At 37.4% G+C, this 25,627-nt stretch overlaps 1 protein-coding gene and 1 long non-coding RNA gene across 2 annotated transcripts; one reads left to right on the top strand and one right to left on the bottom strand.

The window, feature by feature from the left end:
- The first annotated feature begins 1,738 nt into the window (after positions 1-1,738).
- On the top strand, positions 1,739-9,841 carry LOC100650224 (protein sneaky). The gene is made up of 7 exons (XM_012318160.3): positions 1,739-2,029; positions 3,189-3,404; positions 3,752-4,053; positions 4,362-4,549; positions 5,669-6,195; positions 7,315-9,049; positions 9,660-9,841. The coding sequence occupies exons 1-6, from the start codon at positions 1,739-1,741 to the stop codon at positions 7,960-7,962; spliced, it is 2,172 nt and encodes a 723-aa protein (XP_012173550.2). The 3' UTR covers positions 7,963-9,049; positions 9,660-9,841.
- Positions 9,842-10,356: 515 nt separating this feature from the next.
- On the bottom strand, positions 10,357-11,773 carry LOC125386726. Its single transcript, XR_007227111.1, has 2 exons — positions 11,326-11,773; positions 10,357-11,241 (listed from the first exon to the last, which is right to left on the bottom strand). It is a non-coding gene; the product is annotated as an uncharacterized LOC125386726 (long non-coding RNA).
- Positions 11,774-25,627: the final 13,854 nt, after the last annotated feature.

Genomic DNA, 25,627 nt, shown 5'->3' with positions numbered 1-25,627 from the left:
CTATACAAATTTCTATCAAAAGTAGTAAATTTTTGCGTAAAAGGAGGGTGGATGGGATCGTGGGTAGGGCGGGTCTCCACTCACAGCAACCTCCACGTGGTGAGACCTGGACACTTAGTATTATTTTATATACAATTGCTAATTGTATCATTGTATATGATAGAATTATGAATTGTATTGTAAATAATATTATGAGCTAATTGGCTGTGATCGCGATTGTATCACGTATAGTTGTTAGATAGCTTTATCGATTTCTGCATAATCATGGATTTCTACCTCGTAGTTGTTTTACGCTTATGTTAAAGTATCATACTGAAACATTTCGAAAGTTAATAACATCATGTCTTTCCAAGTTTATTCCGCGATATATTAAATTCTACATTTAATTCTGTGTTAGAATGAGCAACTTTTGCACGGGTATTCGCATTGTAATTGTTGATGTTATTCGTTGTATAAAGAGAGAAAACGCGTGGATAAAGCGTAAGGTACAAAATATATAGATTTAATTTAATAGTGAAGTGTAATAATAAGTAGGAATATAATTTGAGCTGTTCCAGATCCGCACGCTAGCGCCTGTCCACTGTTTATGGTCTGCCTTCGTGCTATTCCTTTGTCTATATGCTGTCGATGGCTTTCAACGCTTGAGAAAACTAAAAAGACCAGATGTTGAGTTTTCCTAGAAGTGGTGACCACTTCAACACCGCCCCTAAAACTCTACATCCTTACAAACAATTATATCTTAATATTTTTCTAACTCTTATCGTAAATATCTGAACCTTGATTTTGTCAATGTCTTCACAAATACATTTACCAGCTGCCTTCCTCTGTTCCATTCAAATTAATTTATTACTAAAAAACAAACTACGAGAAGACTAAACAGATCATGTAGAGTTTTTTTTTTTTTTAGAAGTGATAACCACTTCGACAGTAGTTATGTTGTTCACAATCTGTTAATAATCTACACAATAAAGTTTAATCTTGATTTCAAGCATAATCAACGTTGTAACTTTCTTTTGTGTAACTTGAATCATTCAACAATTCATTAGATCGTCTGTGTCTATGCGTGTAACGAACGAGAATCTTCTCATGGCTACTGGCTTTTATCGTTTCCGATTCGGTTGAGATTACATCGAGGTTAAAAACTGACATGACATGACATGAGATAACTCCTATGTTCTCCTTAGCAAATCGCAGATGGCGTAAGAAACAAGTCCGGTCCTTTTCGAAGTCGGTATTTCAGAACACGTGAGACGTAAATTCTCATTTCGTCAAATGTTGCGTATATTCTTTGCGTCGATGATACGATCCACTAATTTGTCCATCTACTGTTACAAATTGTTAGAATGTTGGTAAAATGTTGGCGATAAATACGAGCCATGAAGAAGCAAAGGTCGCTAGTATTCATTCGTTTGTTAGATAGAAAGCGATAGCTTGAGGGGCATCGAGTTATCGCATCGCCAAACAGATATTCTCTTACATAACGACTGTTGCAATACATAAATTTTCGATATCTATCAAGGCGCTTCTTGACTAAAGTCCCTATGATTTCACGATCGACAAATCTAACTAATATAATTACGAGGTGCTTGCAAAAAGGAGATTCTAATATAAGGATTCAGAAATACGTGTCGAGGATTTCATCTTTAACCAACGAGACGACGATACTTTGACTCGAACGAGTTACATAAATTGATTACACGCAATTATCAGATAAACTCTTGCCTACAAGATAGTAGAAATGCCTGGAATGGAGAATGTTACCAATCTCGGTCTTCGAGTGGAGAAATTCAAGAAAAATTTCCTCAAGCATTACCAGGCCAAATTTCCAATCTTGTTCCGTATTTGTTTTGATCCGATAGGCACTCATAAGAAATCGCGTGCCTTCATCGGTTTCTTGCTCGGATTTTTTATGGCTGTTCTTCTATACGAATGCATTATCGTCGATCTGCAATTCGACGCGTATACCAGCGTGTGTCTTGGTGGTATTTTAATTACAATGCTGTCAATTGGATGTGCTTTGTCGATTCAGGTGATAACCAACTCTTCCAGAATATTTTATCTCTAAAAACAATTTTCCTATCGATTATTCGTAGTAGAAACACACCACCTTTGTTGATACTTTCGTAAAGCAAGTGTAACGCAAGTTAAATTTAAGTGCAGCTCCACCGATAATAAACACATGATTTATTGTTTAATTAATAACTTTCCACACTACAATTTCCCGTGTACTGCACTAGAAAAGAAAAATTAACAGTCACTGTGATATATTTGATAATACGTCTCTCGAAGATCACTTCGTAACTAGTTTTTCTCGGCACGTGTCGAAGCTCGTTTAGTCATCGGAAACTTCATTAGCAACGTAATGCTATTTGTCAAGTGATTGCGATTATATCCGCTGCGTGTAACTGCAATTGATCACAATCCGCAAACTGATTATAACTCTTGTAATTAAGCCTGATTCGCATGAACGAACAGCTCGTCATGATATAACGCTGGAATCATTCTTTAACTTATTTAATGAATTCCACATTTGTTTTCTCTCACATTGTCTTCGTATACATAAATATTTCTCGCACCGTACGTTTTGAATTTTAAATCAACCAGTCCATTATTTATAATTCCACACGCATTTTTCATGATTTATTTACAATTCTTCCATCTGCCTCGGATCAGATATTATTATTAGCCCTTAATGATCCAAGTGTGTTTCTCAAGCACCACCGATGTGTGGCGCTCTGCTCTTTAAAATCTAACATTTAAAAACTTGCAGGTCGAAGTGTGATGAAAATAAGTTGAAGTTGCCAGTCGATATTCATAATTAAAAGTCGGTGCGTTAAGTGTTAGATTACCTGAATAAGATCTCGCATACCTATTATTCAGTTTCTGAATATCTATAACGTTTACAATAATAAGTGACCAATATTTAAGAACGTAACATATTCGTTCGATATTCTCCATTGTTAACACATCGCAGGCGAGATGCTTTGCGAGTAACGAAGTGGTGTTACTATGTTTCGTCAGTAGCGAGAATTGCTGTTGTTTTTCTTCAAATTTTTGGACGATATATTTCATATTTTAATAAAGACGCTAAATATCTTATTGAAAATATTGAAGTATGAAATTGGATATATATATAAGAACTTATTTATTATTCATTTAATATTTGTTACTTATTTCTAACGCAATAGGTGAGGTGTATTTCCATCTTGACAATACCAGCGTTTTTTGGCCGAGCAGGTCGAAGTATGTTGAGAGCACTGATTTTTGGATACATCATTGCCGGACCATTGTTTAATTTAGTGTATAACGCTAAGGAGGTGGTAAGGACATTCGGCTGCACCACACAGTTGACGTACAACCTTACCAAGACAAGATTTGATTTAATGTTCAAACCGTTTCAACAGGTATGTCTACTATTCTGTTAACAACGAGCAAATGAGTGTAAATTAATTCTTACAATGTCTACGTATCAATTAAATGGAATAAAATATGCAACTTAATGATTCCTGTGTTTTCTGCAAATTGGGAAGCTCAAATAACACTGCTCGTTATATTTTAATTAAAATTCATATTTTGAACGAGTTCATATTAAAATCGAAATAATTACGATGCTTGTTCGTTAGGTTACACAATTTGGAATAAAATTTTCCGAAAGCACAGGTAGAGATACGTATGTCTGCGTGATTTTGTTGCTACATCGGCGCCAATTACGAAAATTCCTCTTATTCTTAATCGTTATATTTATTCAAAGGCGATCCTTGCTATGAAGGCGGATGCAAATGAGATAAAAGACACGCTTTCTTCGGTGAGGGACTTAATGAGCCCGATTGTCGAAGAAGTGGAGGGGGAGGAAGAAATGTTGCGATTAAAGGAGGAAAACGATTATTTGGACGAGTTGCAAGGTGATACAAAAAGAAGCAAGGAAATGGAAGAGAAGCACGAGAAAAAAATTGAAGAAGCCAAATCAGATGCAGAAATATTTGAAGCTAAATATAAGAAAAAAATCGAAGCTCGATGCGAAGAGCAACTTAGTCGAGGTGCAGGAAGATGTAGGTATGTTTGAAAAAACCTGTTACATATCTTGCAATTTATAATACCTTTTAATTTTAATATTGCCCGAGTATTCCAATCAAAATATTTGGCAACTTTTGCTAATTATAAAATTGACCAAATATTTATTTTATTTCTATTATTTATTATTTATACCATCAAATTATGTTCTCTCTACCTTTCCCTCGTTTTATTTGAAGTAACGCTTTTCAATTATTCAATGGAAATTACAATACATTTTTTTTTTGTAGGTTTCTCGTCAGTTAGAAATTTAAATTAATATTGTCAAATATGTACAAATAATCTTAAAGGGACATGTTCGGTAATGCTTACGACAAGTGTTACGAAGCAGTGAGCGTATTTGTTGCTTGGCTGTTGTGTTGGCCGATGAAACTGACTTTCGTCTGTAATCTGGTCCAAGCACTGGGTGGTTCTAGTATCTGTGATCCTGAAGGAAAGGTTGATACTGGCATCGGCGAAGGATACATCGCTTTGAAAAGTATTATTATAAAATTATTGATTCTTCCAGAAAATAAACCCTTTGAGTGCTGACTACTCGCGGCCTATGTCGTCCGTACGGACTGCGCGTGTCTAGCTCTGACGATCGATATGGACGGAATACTTTTTCGTTAGACTGAACTCTGTTGATTGACTATTCAAAGCGCAAGTCGTAATAAGTTATAGTAATTCTTTTGCACGAGATTAAATGATTCAAGAGCGTTATTTTTTAGTTATTTTTAATTATTTATTATAAACATTGAAATTTACAGTTAACTAGAATTTGGGTAATAAACTAGAAAACAATAAACTAGAAAACTAAATTTAGTAAATATAACACAAGTTAATAATTTAGTTGTGTATGAAAAATTCAGTGCTTGAGAAAACTAAAAAAATTAGATGTAGAGTTTTCTTACAAGTGGTGACCACTTTAACAATAACACTATTGGCATTTGTTTACTGCCATAAGGAATGCATTTATATTTATTTCACACAAACGTAATAGTATTACTTCTGCGTAGGTGTTCGGAAAAATTGAAAAACCCATACATGCGTCCTTAGCCCATGCCGGGCACTTACAGAAAGCGCATATATATGTCCTTAGTCCACACCGATAGCTTTCGCCAGACACCTATATGCGCCCACAGCACTCAAAGGGTTAAATGAAAAAGAACGAAAGATAATTCTTTACCAATTTTCCTATTATTAAATATTGAACGGAAGTTGAATATTATTTTAAAATAATCATTTTACAAATATATTAACCGGTTAACGTGTTCAAGCCTGATGCGATCTATTTCGTTAGAAAAGATTCGTCTTTTTCTCTTATAAGTCCCGTGCGAGCCACTTGGAAGACGTAGAACTTGATCCATGTCTTTTAAAATTACCTTAAAGTTTATTATTATTTATGTCATCTTTTCGCGACGAATGAACTCATAAATATAAATCATTTGCTTCCCGAGAAGTAAATATTAATAAATGTTAATTTATGTAATTAAAGTAACCAATTAACCAAAAGTGGAGCTGACCAGTTTGGCTTCTGAGAGGCTCGCACATCAGGCACCGTTTGTGAATCGCGATTTCCTGTGTTAAAGTTCACTCAGACGATCTTTCTTCGAAGGTGCTCGGGACGAATTCAGCCGGAGCTTAAAGGACGCGAAGCTGCAATACAAAGTGAGGAAGCCGCCAGTGATTTTGGATCTTCAAGATTCGGCGTATGCTGCCAGAGCGGTAATACACGAATTCACAGTGCGAAGAAGATTGTTCCAGTCCGTGATGACTATCGTAAAAAGATGCTTGTCCTTCGTGTTTCTAAAAATCATTTTCGACGCTCAGAGATACCACGACAAATATTTGTCTGATATTGAGTTCGACAATATATATGTGTCGCCCTATTTTCGCAAGATAGACGCAAGAAGAAGAGCACGTGGTAGTATGACTCTGTTGCCGTTCAAGAAAATCGAGAGGAGAAAGTTTGTTGATCCTTATAGCGTGAAACCGAGCAAAACCGAAAGGTCTCATTTGACTGGACAGACAGTTAAATTGCTTCTTGAGCTCATCACGGCCAGTGTTTTCGTTATTTTGGATTGGTTATTTTATGAAGTATTGGATTTAATCAGGAGACACGCTTATATGGAGTACACTCAGGTAGAATTCATTTGTATAAGGAGCATATAAATAGGGTAGATCATTCTAAGTATCAGTGGTTCACGATTAAGGAGTTGAAATGATAGATGATACATGCGCCACTCGAAAGTCTTAACACGTTGCTTATCAGCAGCCTATTAATAGGCTTCATAGCATTAGCATTTATGGACTGGTTGCCTATAAATCGGCGTTTTGTTACTTCGGTTATCAACCGGCAGACCACCGATCGGTTTTTCCTAAATCTATTAGAAGCGGTAGAAGTAGAAAGATTATTAAACAGATTCGCACCTGTGCGTGTGTCAATAATAATAGCGTGTTATCTATCAAAGTGGACAGCGATGATGGCGATGAGAGTATGTCGACTCCGAAGTCGATGATTTCTAAAATCTTAAACTGATGGTCTGTCGTATGTATTCGCTCGATTTACTGCGAATGAGTAATGTGTTAAGACTATTTTAGAAAATTTGCACGAATGACGTTGACGTGTTTGTGGTTCTTTGCGTTTCAATCGTGTTTTCAATAGCACGTTGCGCTTTGGTCCAACGTTTCCTGGAACTCCCAAGATTCTCGTGCTTCCTCGGAATAGACCTGAACTGCTTCGTGTCCAGGCCTACCTTCGAGAAATGAACCAGAATTTTGACGAAACGTAATGTACGAATGTCAGTGAAAGTCATTTGATTTTCCACTTGACTGCACGATTGAAATCCGGAGAATCACAGATATTGTACAATTACTTATATATTTTATATACAGGGCGAGTCTCCTAACACGACGACTTGAAATAACTCGTAAGTAATTCTTTGTACGAAAAAATGTTTGAAACGAAAGTTTTATGGTATCTAGGCCCTAGTGTATCGTTAAAAAAGCAAAGTAATAAAAAACAAATTATAACACTGTGTGCCTCTAGATACTATGTAACTTTTGCTTCAAACTTCTCTTCCTACAACGAATAATTTGCGAGTTATTTTAAATCCCCATGTTAAGAGACTCACCCTGTATATATAATTATAATATATAATAATGATAATATAATAATAGTATATAATAATGTAATGATACATATATATTTTGCTAAAGAATCCACAGTTCGCATCGTTCTAAAATAATGTGTTTTTTCAGGCAGGTCACCATGACCTAAGTTTGGAAATTCGCGGAACGGGGGTGATCGCATCATTGATCAGAAACGCGATTCGCGGTTTCAACGTGAAGAAACGAATCAAAACCGTGGTTTCGAACAGCGCGTGCCTTCCTCGGCCCACGAAACTACCCGCTTACGTAATCGTCAAGATCTACGGTACCTTCATCGCGGTTTTCCTCCTGATCTTCGCGTCCATCTACACTGAGAGATTACGTCGTGGCATTTGCTCGTTCTTTTATCGAAGAAGAGAAAAAAGACGAGTATTGTACCTCTATAACGAGAGTTTACGGCGCAGGCTCTCGTACACCAAGTTTATGAAGGCTAAGGTGAAGAATATGGTGAGAACGCGTCATTTGGAGAACGAGGTGAATTTCTGGTTGGCCGTGAGACTTAAATGGCCGGATCGTTTTGGATGGCTCAAGTACTTCGCCTGTGCCAGAGAAAGATGTTTAATCTGCGGCGATCCGGAGCCTAGAAAAGGGCCAAAGTACCGAGCATGCACCTCTCCAGGCTGCCCCTTCTTGCATTGCGTTGAATGCTGGAGAGACGTAGGAAAGATTTGCTATGCTTGCACTGAATTTTCCGATACTGAAACGGAAGAGTACGACACCCAACGCAGTGACTTTTAGTCCAGTTAACCCGCTGTAGAACAAGCAATGGAATAATTCGTACAAGTTGCCTAAATACAACATTATTGATAAACACAGTAACTCGCTCGACATGTTTGAAAAAATACTTGAGATTCGCTTATATAATCACAATGTTGAAATACAAGGACGTAAGCTAAGCAACAAAAATTGCAAATGAAATGCAGAGTTAATGCTACGTTGATCTTTAAAGAATTAAACACTTGTTGAAGATTTATAAATGAAGACATTAATTAATAAGTTTAATTATTGAATTATATTATATGGATGATGGTACTGTAATTATAACCATTCTTTATTTGCGCACTAGGATACTAGTTATTGAATATGAATACATTAATCCCTGATTTATGTCTTTTGGTAGCCACTTAAATGAGCATCTGTTACAACTTGTATTTGTGATTTGAGAATTTAAAACAAGGAAACTTAAATTTATGCCAAATCGATTGATTTTATTCCAATGCTTAACATACGATTAGGGATTACGTATTCTTTTGAAGAAAATACATACGATAGGATCAATATTACGCCTCGAGGTACCAATGATACTAGTCAAGATTGTAGGTAGTAGTGGCTAGAAACATTTTTCGGGAAACTATGATATCATCAGAGATGGTAAGGCCATCTCTACGTATAAATCTCACGTACCAAACTCGACAAGAAGTCTCAGATTTCATGAGGAAGAAACGAGAACTTAAAACGTGCATTTACTATGTTGGATTTATGAGGACTGTGATGCTCGAACGGAATACAAAACATTCAAGAGCACAAAGTAGGATCATTCCTAGTTTTATAATACAATGGTATTATTCGAGGAATCTCGCATCTCCATTAAATTTCCACGAAGCCAACGATGTATCAAGGTAACGTTAACATAAGTATAATGAGTTGCAGACGCGGAGCGATTTACGTCTGTTTCACATAATTCAAGGAAAGATTGCGATTGTGCGACGAATCTACTTGAATACGACATGAGGTCTCGCAAATTGGTTAAATTCTATTCACATACACGAAGAGGCAAGATGCCGTATGTTGTTATAAGGAGAATTTAACGATGATTACTATAATTGTTAGTACTGTACAAAAAACATGGTATATAATACGTATACTGTTCTTATTAGTTAAAACGTTGTATCCATGATTTCGTAATTGAAGAATACTCGAATTGTACTCATTTTCTTTGTAGCATTTTGACTTATGTAAGAAGGATAATTTTATTATTTCGCCGTTTTATTGTTTTACTGCTTCATCAGTTTGTTATTTCTGATTACTCTGTCATTTTATTACTTTATCATTTGAAGAGCACTCGAGGGGAACGTGACAAATTAGGGTTAAGATTCCTGGAAAAGGAATAGCTTATTAGATTCGGAAATATAAGTTTCCTGAGTGCACATGACAGACCTACAAAATTTTATGAACAATTGTTTAATTTTTAATAGGTATTTAATTTTGCAAGCAAATAAGAGGGCAATTTTAATAACATGGAGTTGATTATGGAATTTTACAATTGTTCGTTATGTTTCCCGCCTATGGTCTTTGCTTTACAATTTTCCTATTTTACTATTTTCTCATCTTATAACTCTACCGTTTTATAATTTTATTGTTTCTCTATGTTACTACTCTATGATTCTATTATTCTGCCATTTCTTCGTTTTACTTACTATTTTTAAAATTTGTAGGGAACTCTAGTATTTCAATATTTTCATATGGAGGACATTTTCAAGAGGAACAATAGAGGTACCGGTCACCTGTTGCAAGCTAAAATCGAATTTCATCCACGTTAACAAGAATTACTCGGTTCGTCGAACATCGCAGCGCGCAAGAAAATGATCCTTCCGTGCGCATTTTTCCTAAGAAATTACTCGGTAGGTACAATTTCCTTTAGGTATGATAAGTAATTGGCCGCGATTTCGTGCTACTAACGAGCCATGCACGAGATATATAAGATCTCCACGCTAACGAGCTGGATGTTCAGTAATCGAAAAAGTCAGCAATGGTGAATCTCCGCTCAACGAAGATGAAGACTGTCCTGATTGCTGTCGTGGCTGCTATCTACTTCCTGCTCGGTGAAGTAAATTCCGAAGACAAATATACGACGAAGTACGACGACATCGACGTCAACGTCGTACTGAACAACGAGAGACTTCTGAGAGGATACGTGAACTGTTTACTCGATCGTGATAGTTGCACCCCGGAAGCGGCTGAACTTAAAAGTAAGATTTTACCTATGTAAAATTTATATATATATATATAGAGAGAGAGAGAGAGAATGATTGTCGTTTTGCGTGATAAGTCGATTATGGTGTGTTGTTCTAGTTAGATAATTTATTATTTATATATGTATAAGGGTGGTTCGTATTTATTTAAAAACTGAAATACATTTTATTGCATTATTTTTATTTTATGTTATAATACATTCTATTAGTGGCACTTTGATGTTATAAAACTGTTGAATAATGAAAAATTATAAATAAAATGTGTAATGAGCGTAAAAACTTTGGAGTAAAAACAGGGAATGGCTGATCTTCTTTATGGAATAGGACAAGAAATGTCTCCATTCTTCCTATTTTCACCGCTTGTAAACATTAATATAATAATGTAAGAATACTTCATTTAGTCAGACTGTATGTCTATCACAAGGAGGTTCTTTGGCTTAGCATAGTGATTTACTTGTTACATGTACACTCTTCCTAATCCTAGGAATAGTTATTCTATCTTTACAGCCCACTATTATTAGATGTACATGTAGTTTAATTCTTTTGTCTTAGTTTTAATATAATATATATGTACATGATTTAACTATGATACCAATATGCTACAGTACAATGTATTTTCCTACTTATTATTTAACTGCATTTGTGTTATTGGTCGGTGTTTTTTCTATAATGAAGTCTTTAGAATTTAACTTATCTTCCTTTTCATAGCTTTCTGGTTATACTATGTAAATTTTCAACTTTTTCATTCAACTTTCCAAATCGTCAAATTTTCATTTAGCTTTTCTCCTTGTTGTATGTCTATGCTGATTACGCTTAGCTTCATGGCTACTTGAACGTTTTTCCAGATACTGATAAGATGATTGGATATTATTTATTTCGATAACAATACAAGCAGGCACTATGTATTTCGTTCCAGTATTAATATTCAATTTGGAGGAAGAAATTAGGACAATATAAAACAATCACATCTTTCTCTAATAATAATCTTCTTTCTCATCCCAATTAGAGTTTCAGTGCCACAGAATATGCTATTAATTCACCATTACTTTAAATTATAAGAAAAAGTACACATCAAATGAAAGCAATAATTTTTGCTAATTCAGTAATGGATCAAAATGATCTGACTGACCTTCCCATGTAATGTTAGAGTCCATGCTATGAACAATACAGTTAAACTCAATGAACCTTGGTCCCTCAGTAGTGCACTAACATATTAAAACACGATTATCTAAATATAATAAAGTCGTTACTTAGTGGCATTCCATGTTTCTTCCTCTTACCCTCCACATGTATAACACAATCATCCAGTGACTCCAATTAAAGACTACTTATCATGTGTCATAGCCTGGCGTAACCACCGAACATCCAACGAGTCAAAACAAAGAAACACAAACAACGCGAACAAGAGGTTACGGTTGAGCGCTAGGAAGAAGAAGAAAAACTATGGCGGTGTTGTTTAGAGCATCATCGCAAAGGTCGTTACAAGGCACCTTCGCCCAGAGAAATGTCGGACGAGTCAATTACGATATGTCCATGCGCTCGTATGCATATTCCAGCGATGTTCAGAACGTTGTCGTTTCACGGTCGACCGCAATTTTATGAGCGTCGTTACTATTCCTGAGGTACAAGGCCGCGCATTAAATCGGTTACGCGTCCTTTACCATCCAAGAAAAAGGATCCATGCGTGTTACAATTACTCGTGTATAGAATTTATTTCTGCTCGCATCATTGCAGCTGAGATTCTTGATTGCAAGGAAGTTTGTTATCTCTACTTTTTGTCTTCTTTTTAGGAAGCTATGTGTTAGCCTTTTGTGCCAGGAACACTTTTACGACAAGATCCGATCTCGTTAGAGTGAATTTTGTTGAAATCAGGATTTTCGTTTGGAAAAGAAAGAAATTGCAAGCATTTCTAAACTCAGAATTCATTCACGCTGTGGTCTTCTGTCTTTTGTCATCTTTCTATTGGCAAGAACAATAAGAGAGGAATAATCTTCATATTACGAATAACTAGAGTGCAATTGATTGATTATATGAGCATTGTCCAATCAAATATGTGTTAGTTATGTAATATTAACGATGAAGTCACTATCGCTCTAATTTGTATTATATTATGTACTTATATCGTGTACTGTACTATTGTATACATACTCATCAGACACAGAGTACGTGTGGCTGTTACAATGTAGAATTAAGCTATGACTGTTTTATCTCGTTTTACGCATGACGAGTATACTCCTCATAACAAAGAATATTGCCATTTTCATATCTTCATGGCGAGTATACTTGTGAAAAACAGCTAACTGGTTAAACACTTATACTCGACTCGATGCAGTGTAAGAAGTGCGAGTTTCTTTTTGTCATAACTTTCGAACTTCTTCCGAGCTCTTCTCTTTTAAAACACGTCCAAAAAGATCAGCTGAATCGCTGTATTAAGGCTCCTTTTCTATAGTTTTTACTGAAGTCGCGAATGAAACATCACGTTAACGTAACGTTGGCTCTTAAATTGGCGTTGAATTAAATTAGCGTGTAAAATATTTGATTGATGATTTATAATTTGATAAATAATGATTTATAATTAAAATTACAGAAAACTTGCCCGATGCATTGGCCCATGGATGCTCAGCGTGCAGCGAAAAGCAGAAGGCAATAGCGGACAAGCTTTCGCAATACCTGATCGACAATAAAGAGGAAGAATGGAGTCTTCTGGAGGCTAAATACGACCCATCAGGAGTTTATAGACGACGTTACCTTCAGAACCGACTCCAAGATAGAGTTCTGGACTAAACTAACCTCGTAATTCAACGGCATCGATTATCTTCGCTTCGTTCTTGTTTATATTAAATCTACTTAGTATACACGTAATGATGCACTGCAATGATTTACTATAAATGCTTCACTGATTGATGTAGATTATATGATAAAAGCATTTTAAAACAATGAATTATGTATTTTACTAATCTGCACATTCCCTTGAAGAGAAATCATCAAGGGCCTTTCTGTAGTTGTAATTACAACCAATTAAAGTTATTTGAAAAATAAGTCAGAGTGTTGATTTTCCAGTCTGATAAAAAAACATACACGAAACTTGAAAATTATTTCCTCTCGATTTTCTTGTTTAAAAAATATCTTAACGTCTAAATTATTTATTACGGGCTCCGTTTAAAACTTGAAAATATTTCAGTTCCAATTTTTCAATAAAAAAATACCTTCGTCCAGATTTACTAGAGAGAACTACATATTTAAAGTTTGAAAATTATTCATCTCAGTTTGGAAAATACTTTTTAAAGTATAAGTTTAATACTCGAAAGTTGTCCACCTTAAATGTTTCAAGTGAGAAAATAGTTTCAGAATCTGTAAAAGAAAATTTGCTTCAGACCTTAAAACATATTCGATTGAAATTCCTTAAATATCAAAGAAACAAGAAATTAAATTCGTGTTTAATTCTCTGTCACAAAAACTGTATTACAAGCAATTTCAATCACAGAATTACCGGAAAACTATTTTTGCACGAGCCAACATTTAGAATTCATCTAATTTACATGCTATTAGCGAAAATGACCTGTTGCGTCTTGCTCGAACACAATAATTAATTCGAGACTAATTAAACGGTGATTAATGAGTCTGCGACTAATCTATCAACTTCGAATAGAGACAGGCCTGAATTCGCGTTCAGCTAAAAATGGAATCAGATCTAATAACTGGAGCGCCGAGGAAGACACGAGTGCCGGATGAATCCTCGATTATCCTTCCTTTCGATTATCGTGATCCTTGACACGGAACGTCTTTTTGCACGAAACGATCGACTACTAAAACTCAGTCGCGACCTATGACAGTTAGACGTCATGCAAGAAATTGCAGTTGCGTTACATCGTTCGACGAATTATCTGCTGCGATATAGACGTTGGTTTGCGCGACATTTAAGCTGTCGATTATAATCAGATAGAAACGACGTGACCGAACTACAATTTGCGACCAATTGCACGCCTGTCATGGTAACAAAAATAGTTAATTGAATTGCACCTCTCGTATCTCTTGTATCGTGGCTTTATCAGCCATTGCAACACGAATGCAGGAATATTATTTTCTTGGTGAAGGTATCGCTTTACGAATCGTGTAATTTCTTTGGAAAAATTTATTTCTTAGTTTTTGGAAACTTAATTGTTGTACAAGGATTTTTATTTGAAGACAAATTGTGAAAAATGTATTTACGAATTACAAATTTTTCGAGCTTGCTTTCGTCCTTCATCCTCGAATTCTGTTCGATTTTCTGTGCAACAGGAAAATATTAACACGTTCGGGTAAAACGAGATCAAGGTGAGAATAAAAAATAAGAGCAATATTAAAAGTAAGCATATTTTATATCGAAGAAATTCCTTTACTGTGTAATTTTGCACATTTCTCTTCTAATTTTGTATAATTCTCTGTATTTCACATAATCCAAAATAATATTCGTAAGTTATGGGGGAAATAATGATCTCCTCCTCTCGTTACATATTTATGTATTTGTATATTCTACATAGGCCAACACAATATTCCTAAATTATCAAAAGAACGATCTCTATATTCTCCATTACACGTTTACACATTTCTGTACTTCTTACAACACTCACAAATTACACAAAAAAGGCTCTATTTTTCCCATTACACATTTACATGCTTCTATAATCCAAATAAAGGTTAGTTTACTTATTTTTATTTTAAAATTAATATATAATCCAAAGCAACATGCGTAAATTACAAACAAAATTATCTTATCGAAAACGTTCTTTCCTCCGTAGATCTCCAATATCAAGACACGTAAATCGAAGCAACTTCCTTGCGCTACTGTTTACCCTGTCTCTCTCTCTCTCTCTCTCTTTCTCTTTCTCTTTCTCTCTCCCGCAAGTGAGAGAAAAGGGAAAATGAGAACGCTGCATAATCTTGTGCTACATTTTGTGGTTTAAAGTTACCAAAAATATCCCGTATCCGGACACTCCAGCAGGCTGTAAAGTGTAAAGCCCCGTCTCCACGTGGGTGGTCGGATCTCCCTAGGACTCACAATCCTTTGCTGCTTTCCTAGAAATTCGAGATTTCCAAAGGGAGCAAAGAAAAAAGAAAAAGTTGTGAAGCTGAAGGGAAGAGGAAAAAAAATTAGTAGAGCGGGGTGGGCGGAAGGGGGGGAAAGGACAAAAGGGAACGAGTGTATAACAGGCGCGTGACTAGAAACAAAGAACTTAAAGAGAAAAAAGAAAGAAGAAGAAGAAGTAGAAGAGAAGAAGAAGAAGAAAAAGGGTGTCGTGTACACACTGGAAATTGCGTTCACGACACAGTCAATGGTAGATCGCGTGTAGGTTAAAGTTAATGGCCCCGCGGTGGCTGTCAAATGGACAGGAGAACGCGTTTTCAGTGAAAGCGCCGACTTTTATGAACTCTTCGGGACACTTTATTGCCGGCTTTGACTTTTTTAGATGCACGATACCTGAATTCCACATAGATAGACCCGTCACCGTGAAACGTCTTTGAGGTAATAAAAAGGATTATGGGCTGGCCGAATGCCGGGAACCGCCGTGAAACTATTAAGCCGGCATAAATCATGTTTCGTGAACGCGTCTAATCCATAAGCCTAAAAAGATAAAGTCTCGTCGAGCAACTGCCCCGAAGAAGATACGTCGATTCCGTTAGCGATCGAACCCCATGATGAATCAAACGTTTTCCTCGTAGCTTTTTAAAGGATGAGAGTGGCGTTGTGTGAGATAAAGATCGACAAGTTAGGATACGAGAACTAACCTTAAAAGACCTGGTCAAACATTGCACATAAAAATGTACATTCGTCGTTATTTCTTTCGTTCATCCAACTTTATGTAGACTTTTGCATTAACGGAAATTGAGAAATTGATTAATCAGATTAATGTAAGAATTTACATGAAGTTAGATGAACGTGGAATTTTTCATTAAATTTTCAAACGAAAAATATTTTTGGCCTGGCGGATGACTTGATTTGCGTAATTTCACCTATACGAATTAAGCATTCCTTGTAGTAAAATAATCGTGGAATTGGTATTAAAATTTCTTTGTCGTGTAACGAATATTAATAGGATAGAATTTAATTTTCGTAATGAGGAGAGTCGAAAAACGAGTTGCACGAGAAGACCGGTCATTAATAGAACCTAGCTGGTTGAAAAGAGGAGTCTGAAAAAGGACAAGCAGTTTCGGTCTGAAAGGTCGCAAAAAAGTTTTTCGCCCTAGAATTCTGAGAAAACGGTCATAAATCAAAGGTGGAACTGAAACAATAATTATGTTCCTGCTGTAATATTTTAACAAAAATTTGAAACAGAGCAGAATCTAGGCGAACGTTTCATCGATACGTTTCGAGGAAATTAATAATTCTCAATGATGGAAGAAATCGAATAAATTGAATAAATCGAAGAAATGGAATAAATCTTTGATTTTTTATTACCTGACCATTTCTTACACCGTTATGTTACCAACTTATTGCTCATCTCGTTTTGCGTCGGCATGTTCCATATTTCCAATTCCATTTTACGATATTAAAGAGCACCGAACGTCGGCCATGCGTTCCGACGTAAATCGTACTCGACGCTGTCACCGCATTCGATAGGTAGAAGACCGACGAACAAGCATCGTTACTCCGTTAAAGTAGCTTCTGGCTATCATTATCTCTTCTCGAGAGTCAATCTGACGCAGCATTATAGGAAGCTGGCCTCTGAGAAAGCGCACACGTGTTGGGTTGAAGACAGGTAGCCAACTTCGAATGTTCCCACACGTGGTTTTAGTCACGTCCATAATTAATGCGTGACACGGTACAACGGAATACACAAAATCGTTCGTTTTATCTGAAGAACCGAGGAATCGTAAAGTACGTTTCTTCGACAGCCATTTATGTCCCCTTGTGCCTGTGTAGTCCGCGTAGCTGTGTCGCGTAACAGCTCCACTCTGTTAATTTAACCGTGCAGTGATATGAATTTTCTGACGTTTTCATCGAACAGATACGAGTTTATTCGACGTTGTTTATCAGATAAGATAGAAAAGTGGAATTTTCAAACGGCACGCTTATCCCAATTTATCAGCCAGGCAATCGTTCATTGGTTTAATTCGTAGTAACATTCGCCGGTTGTATCGAGAAGGTTCAATGTCTACGTACGATATCTAAATTTTGTAAATATATTTTACAAGTATAGAACAATTCAATCTACTGCAATTGATTACCTGTGGCAAAAAAAAAGAAAAGAAAAAAAGATGAAAACGTGACTTATCATATTATTACAGACACCAATAGATTTCGCATAAAAGTTAACTTTACTTGTAAACAATTAGAAGAAGAGGTTGGCTGCTGTGGACCAACGATCAACAAAAATCTTTCTTCCCTTCTTCTCCACTGTCTACGAAGACATTTGGCACATTATTATTTTGAGGATTTGCGAATAATCATCTCCATTCAGATGCCATTGCAGACTGACGATGCGCATATATATATTCGTACACATTTGCAGTGACAATCAAGTGTTTCTTTATGCCACACTGCTGGAATTTTGCCGAATGTCCAGCTGAACAAATTGTAAAGCACAAATTAAATAATAAAAAAAAACTTTAGTGTCGACTTTCCGTTTAATTTCGAATTTCTTCGTTCCTAATACACCATGAAGCGTTCTAAGCTTGCAGTTATTCCATCTTCCATATGTAGCTTTCTACTGCTGTTGGCCAGAGTGCTGCACCTTATGTTCACACAGGTTTTATTATTCTTTTATATATTTTTAATTTATTGTTCATACAAGAGGAAGATTAAATGCTTCTTTTTTAAATTTTAATTTCTGTTTTACAGCTTGTCCAGCAGGACATTTGGTAAATTTGTCTAACTAGGTTATATGTGTGGCTGAATAGCCAGTACAGCCAGTATAGCCAGTATATTTCTTTGCTGCGGTTTCTTCGTGTCTTCAAATTTATAAGAAAAATATAATTATTGTAACAGCATCTTAAATCTTATCGGTGATTTTCCAGTGTAACTGGCAACAACTTGTTTAAACGTTTCAGCATATTTAACGAGAGTTGTTTATTATTGAAACGAAGGTACTCGCGATTATGCGAATTCAAAGATATCGAATAAACCTCGCCACGGGTCGTTCGTATATTATCCATTATGTACGTATCCCAACAACGATCAGTAACGTGACAAACGTCGTGGAAGCAGGCGAAGCGAGGAAATCCGACGAGGACCGGTGGAATTCAACAAAACGGGTCGGTAACACGCGAACCCTATAAAGCAGTATGAGGCGTGACTTTACGACCCTTGCAATCTCACTTTCTTTCCCTGTTTCGCGCGTGATCATCGGCAACGAGCGACACCGCGATCGAAATTATTAGGTTAGAAACTAAGTGGTGCCAACTCAATAAGAAAATCGTGCTCGATGCGACATCGGTGCAATTCGTCAGTTTTATAGTAACGAAGTGTTATAGGGAACTAGTGTTATAGTTTTTGCCACCTTGTACTTTCAGTAATAAAACTACACGCAGAGATACACTTTCAAAGAAGGAAACTGCTCGCCACACAAACCTTCGTCTATTTAACTGTGCCAAAAAAGAAAAGAAAAGACACTACTACAAAGTGGAATTTTGTAGATAAGATTTCAGTCTTCTCTCGATCGACTCTTCGTTCGAAAAAAAACTGACTTGAGATCATTAGACTGCACAGTGTACGCTGCACGAGGGCTTAATTTACGCGTTCTCGTTCACCAAACGATCCCTTCTCCCGGTAATTGTTATCGTTGTTCCATTAAATTACGATAATTGGCGTAGATACGGTGATCCTGGCGAGGGTTCGCGCACGTTACGCGTTCACTTTCGCGAACTGTCACGCGGCTAAGCTATATACGCGTTTCTCGCGCTGCAACCGGCCGGCTATCGTGGTTATTAAGGAAACAGACGAAGGAACGAAACGAAGGAAGAGGCGCGTTGGGTGGTCCCGCCCCGCTGTTTATGGGGCACTGCATCTGCTGGCCCCGTATAACCCTCTACCGTCGACCTGTGTGGTCCCACCTTACGTCCGACTTTACATTCGATTCACTACTTGCTAATGGTAGTTGCATTAGCATTAGGTGACCGGCTGCGTCTTGGTATTATAACCGGCACCGCGTTCACCGGCCTCGGTTCTTGCGTGATTTTTCAACCGCGATATTGGCCCTCGTTCCTTTTCGCTATGAATCTGTTCGTTAACCAGTTGGCTGCTTTTTCGACGAGTAAACTCGTCACGAAAAAACGCCACTACTTGTACTCGTTATGTTAGGGTTTGCTATTTAAATAGCAATTTAAGCGAAAAGTAAAATACATTCGTAAGGTTTAAGACGTCAGGAATATTTGAAAGCCAAGACGAAATGAAAGGAACAAATATGAAAAATTGTACGTAACGTGAACAACGCGATACATTTTAGGTACACGCTTTTCAAATAGGTTATTTTTTATTTTTTATTTGTACTTTACAATTTGTCCAGCTGAACATTTGGTACATTTTTCTAACTTAATTGATAAATAACATGTGGATGGCTACTCCCTGCAGGATACCATCTTCGAGTTTGAATATTTTATTTCTTTAGAGAGGTTAGTGGGGTGTTTTTTCAAAAAGGCAGCAACAGTTGGTTAACCTTTCTATTCTTGCAGATTCCACGATTTTCCATTGTTTCTATAGGCTGCTCACAGGATACAAGAAAATGTTTGGAAGAAAAGTTAAACGATTTGGAATATGCAAATGTATGTTGCTTTTATCAAAAAGGGAAAAGTTTAAGAGAGCTTGATCATTATTGATGTTTCTACCTTCATATTTAACGACGTTAAATGATAAATCCATCCAACAACGATCGGGTAAAAAATTAATGATAATTTAATTACAGTGTAGACAACATTGTGTCACCAAAAACGTCAAATTTTTTAGTAGATTTTCGAAATTTTATTTGTTGATGGGTCAGAAAATTTTCTACTTCTTGCATTGATATATTGCAATTATGAAGAAATAAAAAGTTGAAAATACAGAAAACCGAATTGATTCTAATTTGCAACACTGCAAGCACTAATCCTGTTTGTCTCTACGCAACTTGTACAAAAATAAAGGATACACTTTTTTCGATATCTTCTTTTCATTGTTTATTACAAAAATATAGTTTACAATGTGGCGAATAAGAATTGTTATAAAATTAGTGATATTCAGCGTGCGCGTGTTGCAACATGTGCATCGCATACGGCACTTGCATTCTGTTACATTTACCAAATTGTAAAGTACAAATTAAATAATAATAAAGAGAAAAACATTCTGTTATACAGTAAACGCTATTAGTAATTATTTACAAATGTAAAATTCCTCTTAAATTCTGTACCACGGTGTGTCCCTATAAAAAAAAATAAGATTTTATAAATTTTCCCACTTACAGTGTCGTTTATAAGGAATCTTCAGTTTACACCCTACGTATTGGCTTGGCAACAAAGTGATTGCGGATTTTGTCAATACTATCCAATGACAAAATCCGCAATCACTTAGTTGCCAACCTAATACATGCTTCTTTGCAGATAACACGATGGCGCATAATTTCCAACGGTACCGAGAAACTTGGTCGTGCAGCAACGACCTTAGTTTCACTTTTACCGCACCATTGCCTCTCTCACTCTCGTAGCTTAAACGATGTGCAGCCTACACGGTGCACAGTCATCCGAAATTCTCGCGAGCAAAAAACCGAATGAACAAAAAGTGAGAGAAAAAAGGCGTTTTTCCAGCAGACCAATTCCAATATCGCGTACGATATGGTTTGTCGAGACTGAACGATGCACGTGGTCGTTCGTGGTCGTCGCCGCCTGCAGGGTGAAAAATACTTGTGCGGCCGAGCGTGCCACGTAAGTAAGTACTCGATCGGTCTGGCCCGAGAAGGCATCGATCTCGCCATTGATCGATCGATCCGGAGGTCTCGGATAAGATGCTGTCGTCGTCCTGGTCTCGACCTGCTCGTCGTCCAACACAGGGTGGACCACACGCGTTGTGTCGCCTCTCTGACCTTCTCTCCGTCTCTCCTTCGCTGCCTGTGCTCTTGGCTCGCTCCATTCTCTTCTTTCTCTCCTTTCTCTAGCTCTCCTTTCTCTAGCTCTCCTCTGATTCACCGCTCCACTCTCACTTCGATTCTCCTCTCTCCTATCGTTGCTCTCTTTCCTGCCTTTCGCTCGCTACCACCATCCATCGTGAGTCCCTTTTCTTCTGGTTCAACGATCGTGCACGCGCGCGTCTTGCTCGAAAGGTGGAAGGTGAAAAAAGCGCAGGGTACAATAGAGGAAGGACGAATAAAACGCTGTATATTGTGTGCAAGCGACCTGAATTTACAAAATCTTTTTCTCTTTGCAATTTCGTTAGAGGCTCGGACAGAAGAGTTGCGAGGAGCGACCTCTGTTACTTTATTCGCACTCCGATTGCGATTTTTTTCCGAATTTCGTTTACACGTCGTCTGGTAAAGTAGTCCTTGGAAGTTGTAAGAGGAATCGAGTCGTTTGATCCAATTTTCGTACGGTTGTTCTATTTTAAAAGGGGGCTGAAACACTTTGGTGAGTCACTGTAGGGTAACCTAACCTAACATGGAACAGCTGATCTGAGAAACATCGTAAATAGAGCAACATGTTTTCCTTGCGACGAAAATAACTAATATGTATAATACTACCACTATAAAAATTAATAGACGTTCGTTAATAAGACGTTGAAGGGTCTTAGAGTGACAGAAAATGTGAAACGCTGCGAGTTTAAGAAACGCCACACTTAGGTTATGTAACACCTGCTATGCAACACCTAGGAAATTTGTAAAGAAATCTCAGGCAACTTTGTTTCTTCTATGAAAAATGTATATTTATATAAATAAAGAAGGAACGGATATCTTCCATTTTTTAGCTTATATTATATCACATTTATTTTCTTTGTTTCGTACAGGTTGAACCACGAACCTGCAGCACATTCTTCGTGATCCCAACGAAAACAGCAAACATATCGGACCTATTTTTCACTATTATTCCCTCTTTTTTCGTAATCGTCGCCATGGAATAAATATAATATAATCCTCTACCATCATCATCATTGACATGTTGTATGTTGCGTACACTCAACGTGCTCCTCTATATTTGGCACGTAGGTATTTCGACAGGAAAATAATAATTATATTAGGAAGAAAATAAACTGAAATAAAAATATATAATAAATTTCCCTTGGACGTTGGGAATAAACAAATGCGTTTAATGACAAGTCGTGTAAAAGTGGTATTTTTTAAGGTTTCTTCGCTGAGAAGAAATCGCCATTCAACTCGCCTCTCAAAAACTTGACAGATCTCCAAATAAAATTCGAACGTGGATATTTTTTAACTTGAAGGAAATAAAATTGTTAAGTAAACACAATGAAACTCTGTTTTCCTGAAAACGAAGCCTCAAACGTAAAAAACGTATTCTACATTTTACACATATTCTTTCACGTAGATCCTAGCGCTCCTCGGTTGTGATATCGGTTCTGGGACACCCTGTATATATATATATATATACACAATATAACATATAACAAATGATACTGAAATTAAAGAGAAAAGAGAGGGAAAAATCTATGCAACCGAAAACTTTTGCAGGCCACTGTATACGCGTTTCTTCCGTTTTGTTTCACCTTCTTTTCTTTTCCTTTGCTTCTTGGCAGAACCGCGCGTAAAAACGCCCTCGCTCGCGTCGTTCTTGCGCGCGCCGGACGTTATTTATACTGTACGATTGGCCAACTTTTTCTGCCTGTTCTTTCCGTCTGTCTTCTTCTCCGACGGAATTCTCATTCTTAGCTGTGCAACGTTACGCCACGAGTTGCACACGTTCGACATTCCTCCGCGTGCCGCTCGCCGAGGGTGCTAATTGATTACGCAAGCCATTCGCTCGAGAAGTTGAAGACCCTTTCGCTCCGGATCGTAGCGCACGTTCGATAAAATAGATAAATAAATGTTATTTTCGAGGTACGTGGGGAATTTCGTTTTAAGAATTCCCTAGGGGACGCGTAGTTCAAATCAAGCGACAAGTATGTACGTCGAAGGGAGGGCAGACTCTCCTGTTATGAATTTTACGAAAAAGGTAAAGCAAAACGAGGAAGAATTACATTTCTGTCGGATAAAACATTAACAATTCGTCGGTGGAAAAGGTATTGTTATTAAAAATTCGACATTAACCTTACCAGGTTTTGAAATTCAATTTCAAATTGTGCATTCGCCGTTGTTTCTTTTGCTCATCTGACTTTATGTAAATTGTTGTATTAACAATTAACAAGACAGTAATGAATTTACAGAAAGTTAGATGAACGTGGAATTTTAAATTAAATTTCGAAACCCGTCGTTTGACCGAGTCTGTTGAGGTTAGTATTTCGGCAGGTCTTTTAGGGTCATCCTTTTTTGGAAGGGAGGAGGTTGTTTCTTAGAACGACAAGTGATACATATTTATGAAAAGATTGTACCTATTAAGAAATTAGAGTCGATTACAATTTTATTAGCACCCAGTTATTTCCTATTAGAAATTAATTACACTTTCATGATAATTAATAGGAATCAATTAATAGGAAAGTCTATGTTCTGAAGCCTGGGTTATCCTCAAGCTAATAAACGAGCGTAAATACGATACAATATGGGAAATAAGTTGCTTCCACAGTAGCGATGTCCCGTGCAGTCGGACGAGATTGTTGTTACTAGTTCGAACAACGATCTTATTATCTCATTTAATTCGTTAATCTCATAATTATTAATCATTTATTGTTTCTATATAATTACACGTAGGACCATCGGCGAGCCATCAAGAAACTACTCCGGAGAACGCAACAATTAACGTTAATCACCGCTTAAATGGGTAAAAAGAAGGGCACAATGGCAATGGACAATTAGCCTGTGCGTCTCGCTCCTGGCGCATGATCACCGTGCAAACGCTAAGAGCAGCTCTCGCCACTCCTCATTCGCCGGGTTCTAATCGACCTTAATTTCCCCGTGAAACACTAAATCTACCCTCAAACAGGTTGCCTGGCTAGCCTCAATAAAGCAAGAAGGGAAACGGCTTCGAACACCGATCATTACCGTCTCAGTTCAGCTTGCACCGATCTCAGCTCACCATGGGCTCGCCTTCGGATTCCGCATACTATTTATTACAGCGTAACAATATCTTTCATTACCTTTACCTATAATAACACCTATTCATCTTTGAGAGCCGCTCTCCTTTCCCTGGAACCGTTTCTTTCCAGAGGAATCCTCGTCGCGATCCTCCAATATCACGCATACATAGAGAAATGGTAGGCAGAGTGAAGGAGAAGAGGAAGAGAAAGAGCAAGAGAAGGAAGAAGAAGACGAAGGAAGAGAAGATAGAGAAAGAGGAGGAGGAGGAGGACAGGAGACAACAACGGTTGCTCCTGGACGGAGGACGGAGGAGGGCAAAAGCAGCCACGCCACGGAGGATGAGGATTCCCCTCGGCCAGTGAGCAGCGAGAGAAAGAGAGAGGGCCACCCACGTCGAGGGCGCAAAGGCGATATTTAGCGGAAGGCAAATCTCTCTGGGGCCACCCACGTCGGCTCCTTGGTTCGTCGTCGGGGCTACCTTATTTCAGGGTGCAACCAAGACGGCTGTGTTGCCTCTCTGTGCTACGGTGCGTGAGCCACTAGCCCGGTAGACGCGATACTCCAGGGACGACCGATCCAGTCACAGTGCCCTGATTCCTTTCGATGTTATCCCGAATGACAGCCACGAAATTTGTCGGGTATCGTTGGACAAGATAGTAGACCTGAAAAACAGGATCTTTGCTTGGCCAAACGATGCGTTTGGAAGATACAGGTTTCTACGTACACTATCGTGCGTTGGTGTTTGCACGTTTCCGAATTGTATGAAATTGTTGCAAGTATGTAAAATGTATTATTGGCGTTGCAAGTATGTAAAATGTATTATATTATGTATGTAAAATGTAGTATTGGGTTGTCCGAAAAGTTTCTTTTCCTATATAAGGAAATAATAGACGCATGACATTTCTGTTTTGTATTATTCTATTGAATTACGCATGGTACATTTTTTTCTATTAAAATATTTAAAGACCACAACATTTGGCAGATTAGCTTTCGTGTTTGTGTAAAGATGCGTTGTTGTGAAAGACATGTTTGCAAGAGGAAGACACTTTTTCGACAAGCTAATGCTTCGAATAAAACTCTTGAACTTAAACGCGGTGCCAATTTCGCTGCGATTTCCAGAGGAACAATGTCAGTTACGACACACTGCGCTTACGCAGCATTTTGTACACCTGTATATATTTTGTATATACCAGTGTATATATACAGTAGGCTAACAGTTTTGAAAGCAATAAGTGTGTACAGTAATTTGCTCGGCGATGTTCAAACGCGTCAGTGTTGTACATGATGAGGATAAAGGTTCATCACGTTGTG

The sequence above is a fragment of the Bombus terrestris genome, chromosome 17 (assembly GCF_910591885.1).
Source record: "Bombus terrestris chromosome 17, iyBomTerr1.2, whole genome shotgun sequence".
NCBI classification, from domain to species: domain Eukaryota; kingdom Metazoa; phylum Arthropoda; class Insecta; order Hymenoptera; family Apidae; genus Bombus; species Bombus terrestris.
Note: the sequence above shows the minus strand (reverse complement) of the source record. Positions and strands in the feature narration are given on the sequence as shown.

Bases quoted from the DNA above. Each gene is read 5' to 3' on its own strand.
- LOC100650224 (XM_012318160.3), top strand. From the start codon at position 1,739: ATGCCTGGAATGGAGAATGTTACCAATCTCGGTCTTCGAGTGGAGAAA. The intron at 2,030-3,188 runs GTGATAACCAAC...CTAACGCAATAG, and splicing joins GATGTGCTTTGTCGATTCAG to GTGAGGTGTATTTCCATCTT. The intron at 4,550-5,668 runs GTATTATTATAA...CTTTCTTCGAAG, and splicing joins AGGATACATCGCTTTGAAAA to GTGCTCGGGACGAATTCAGC.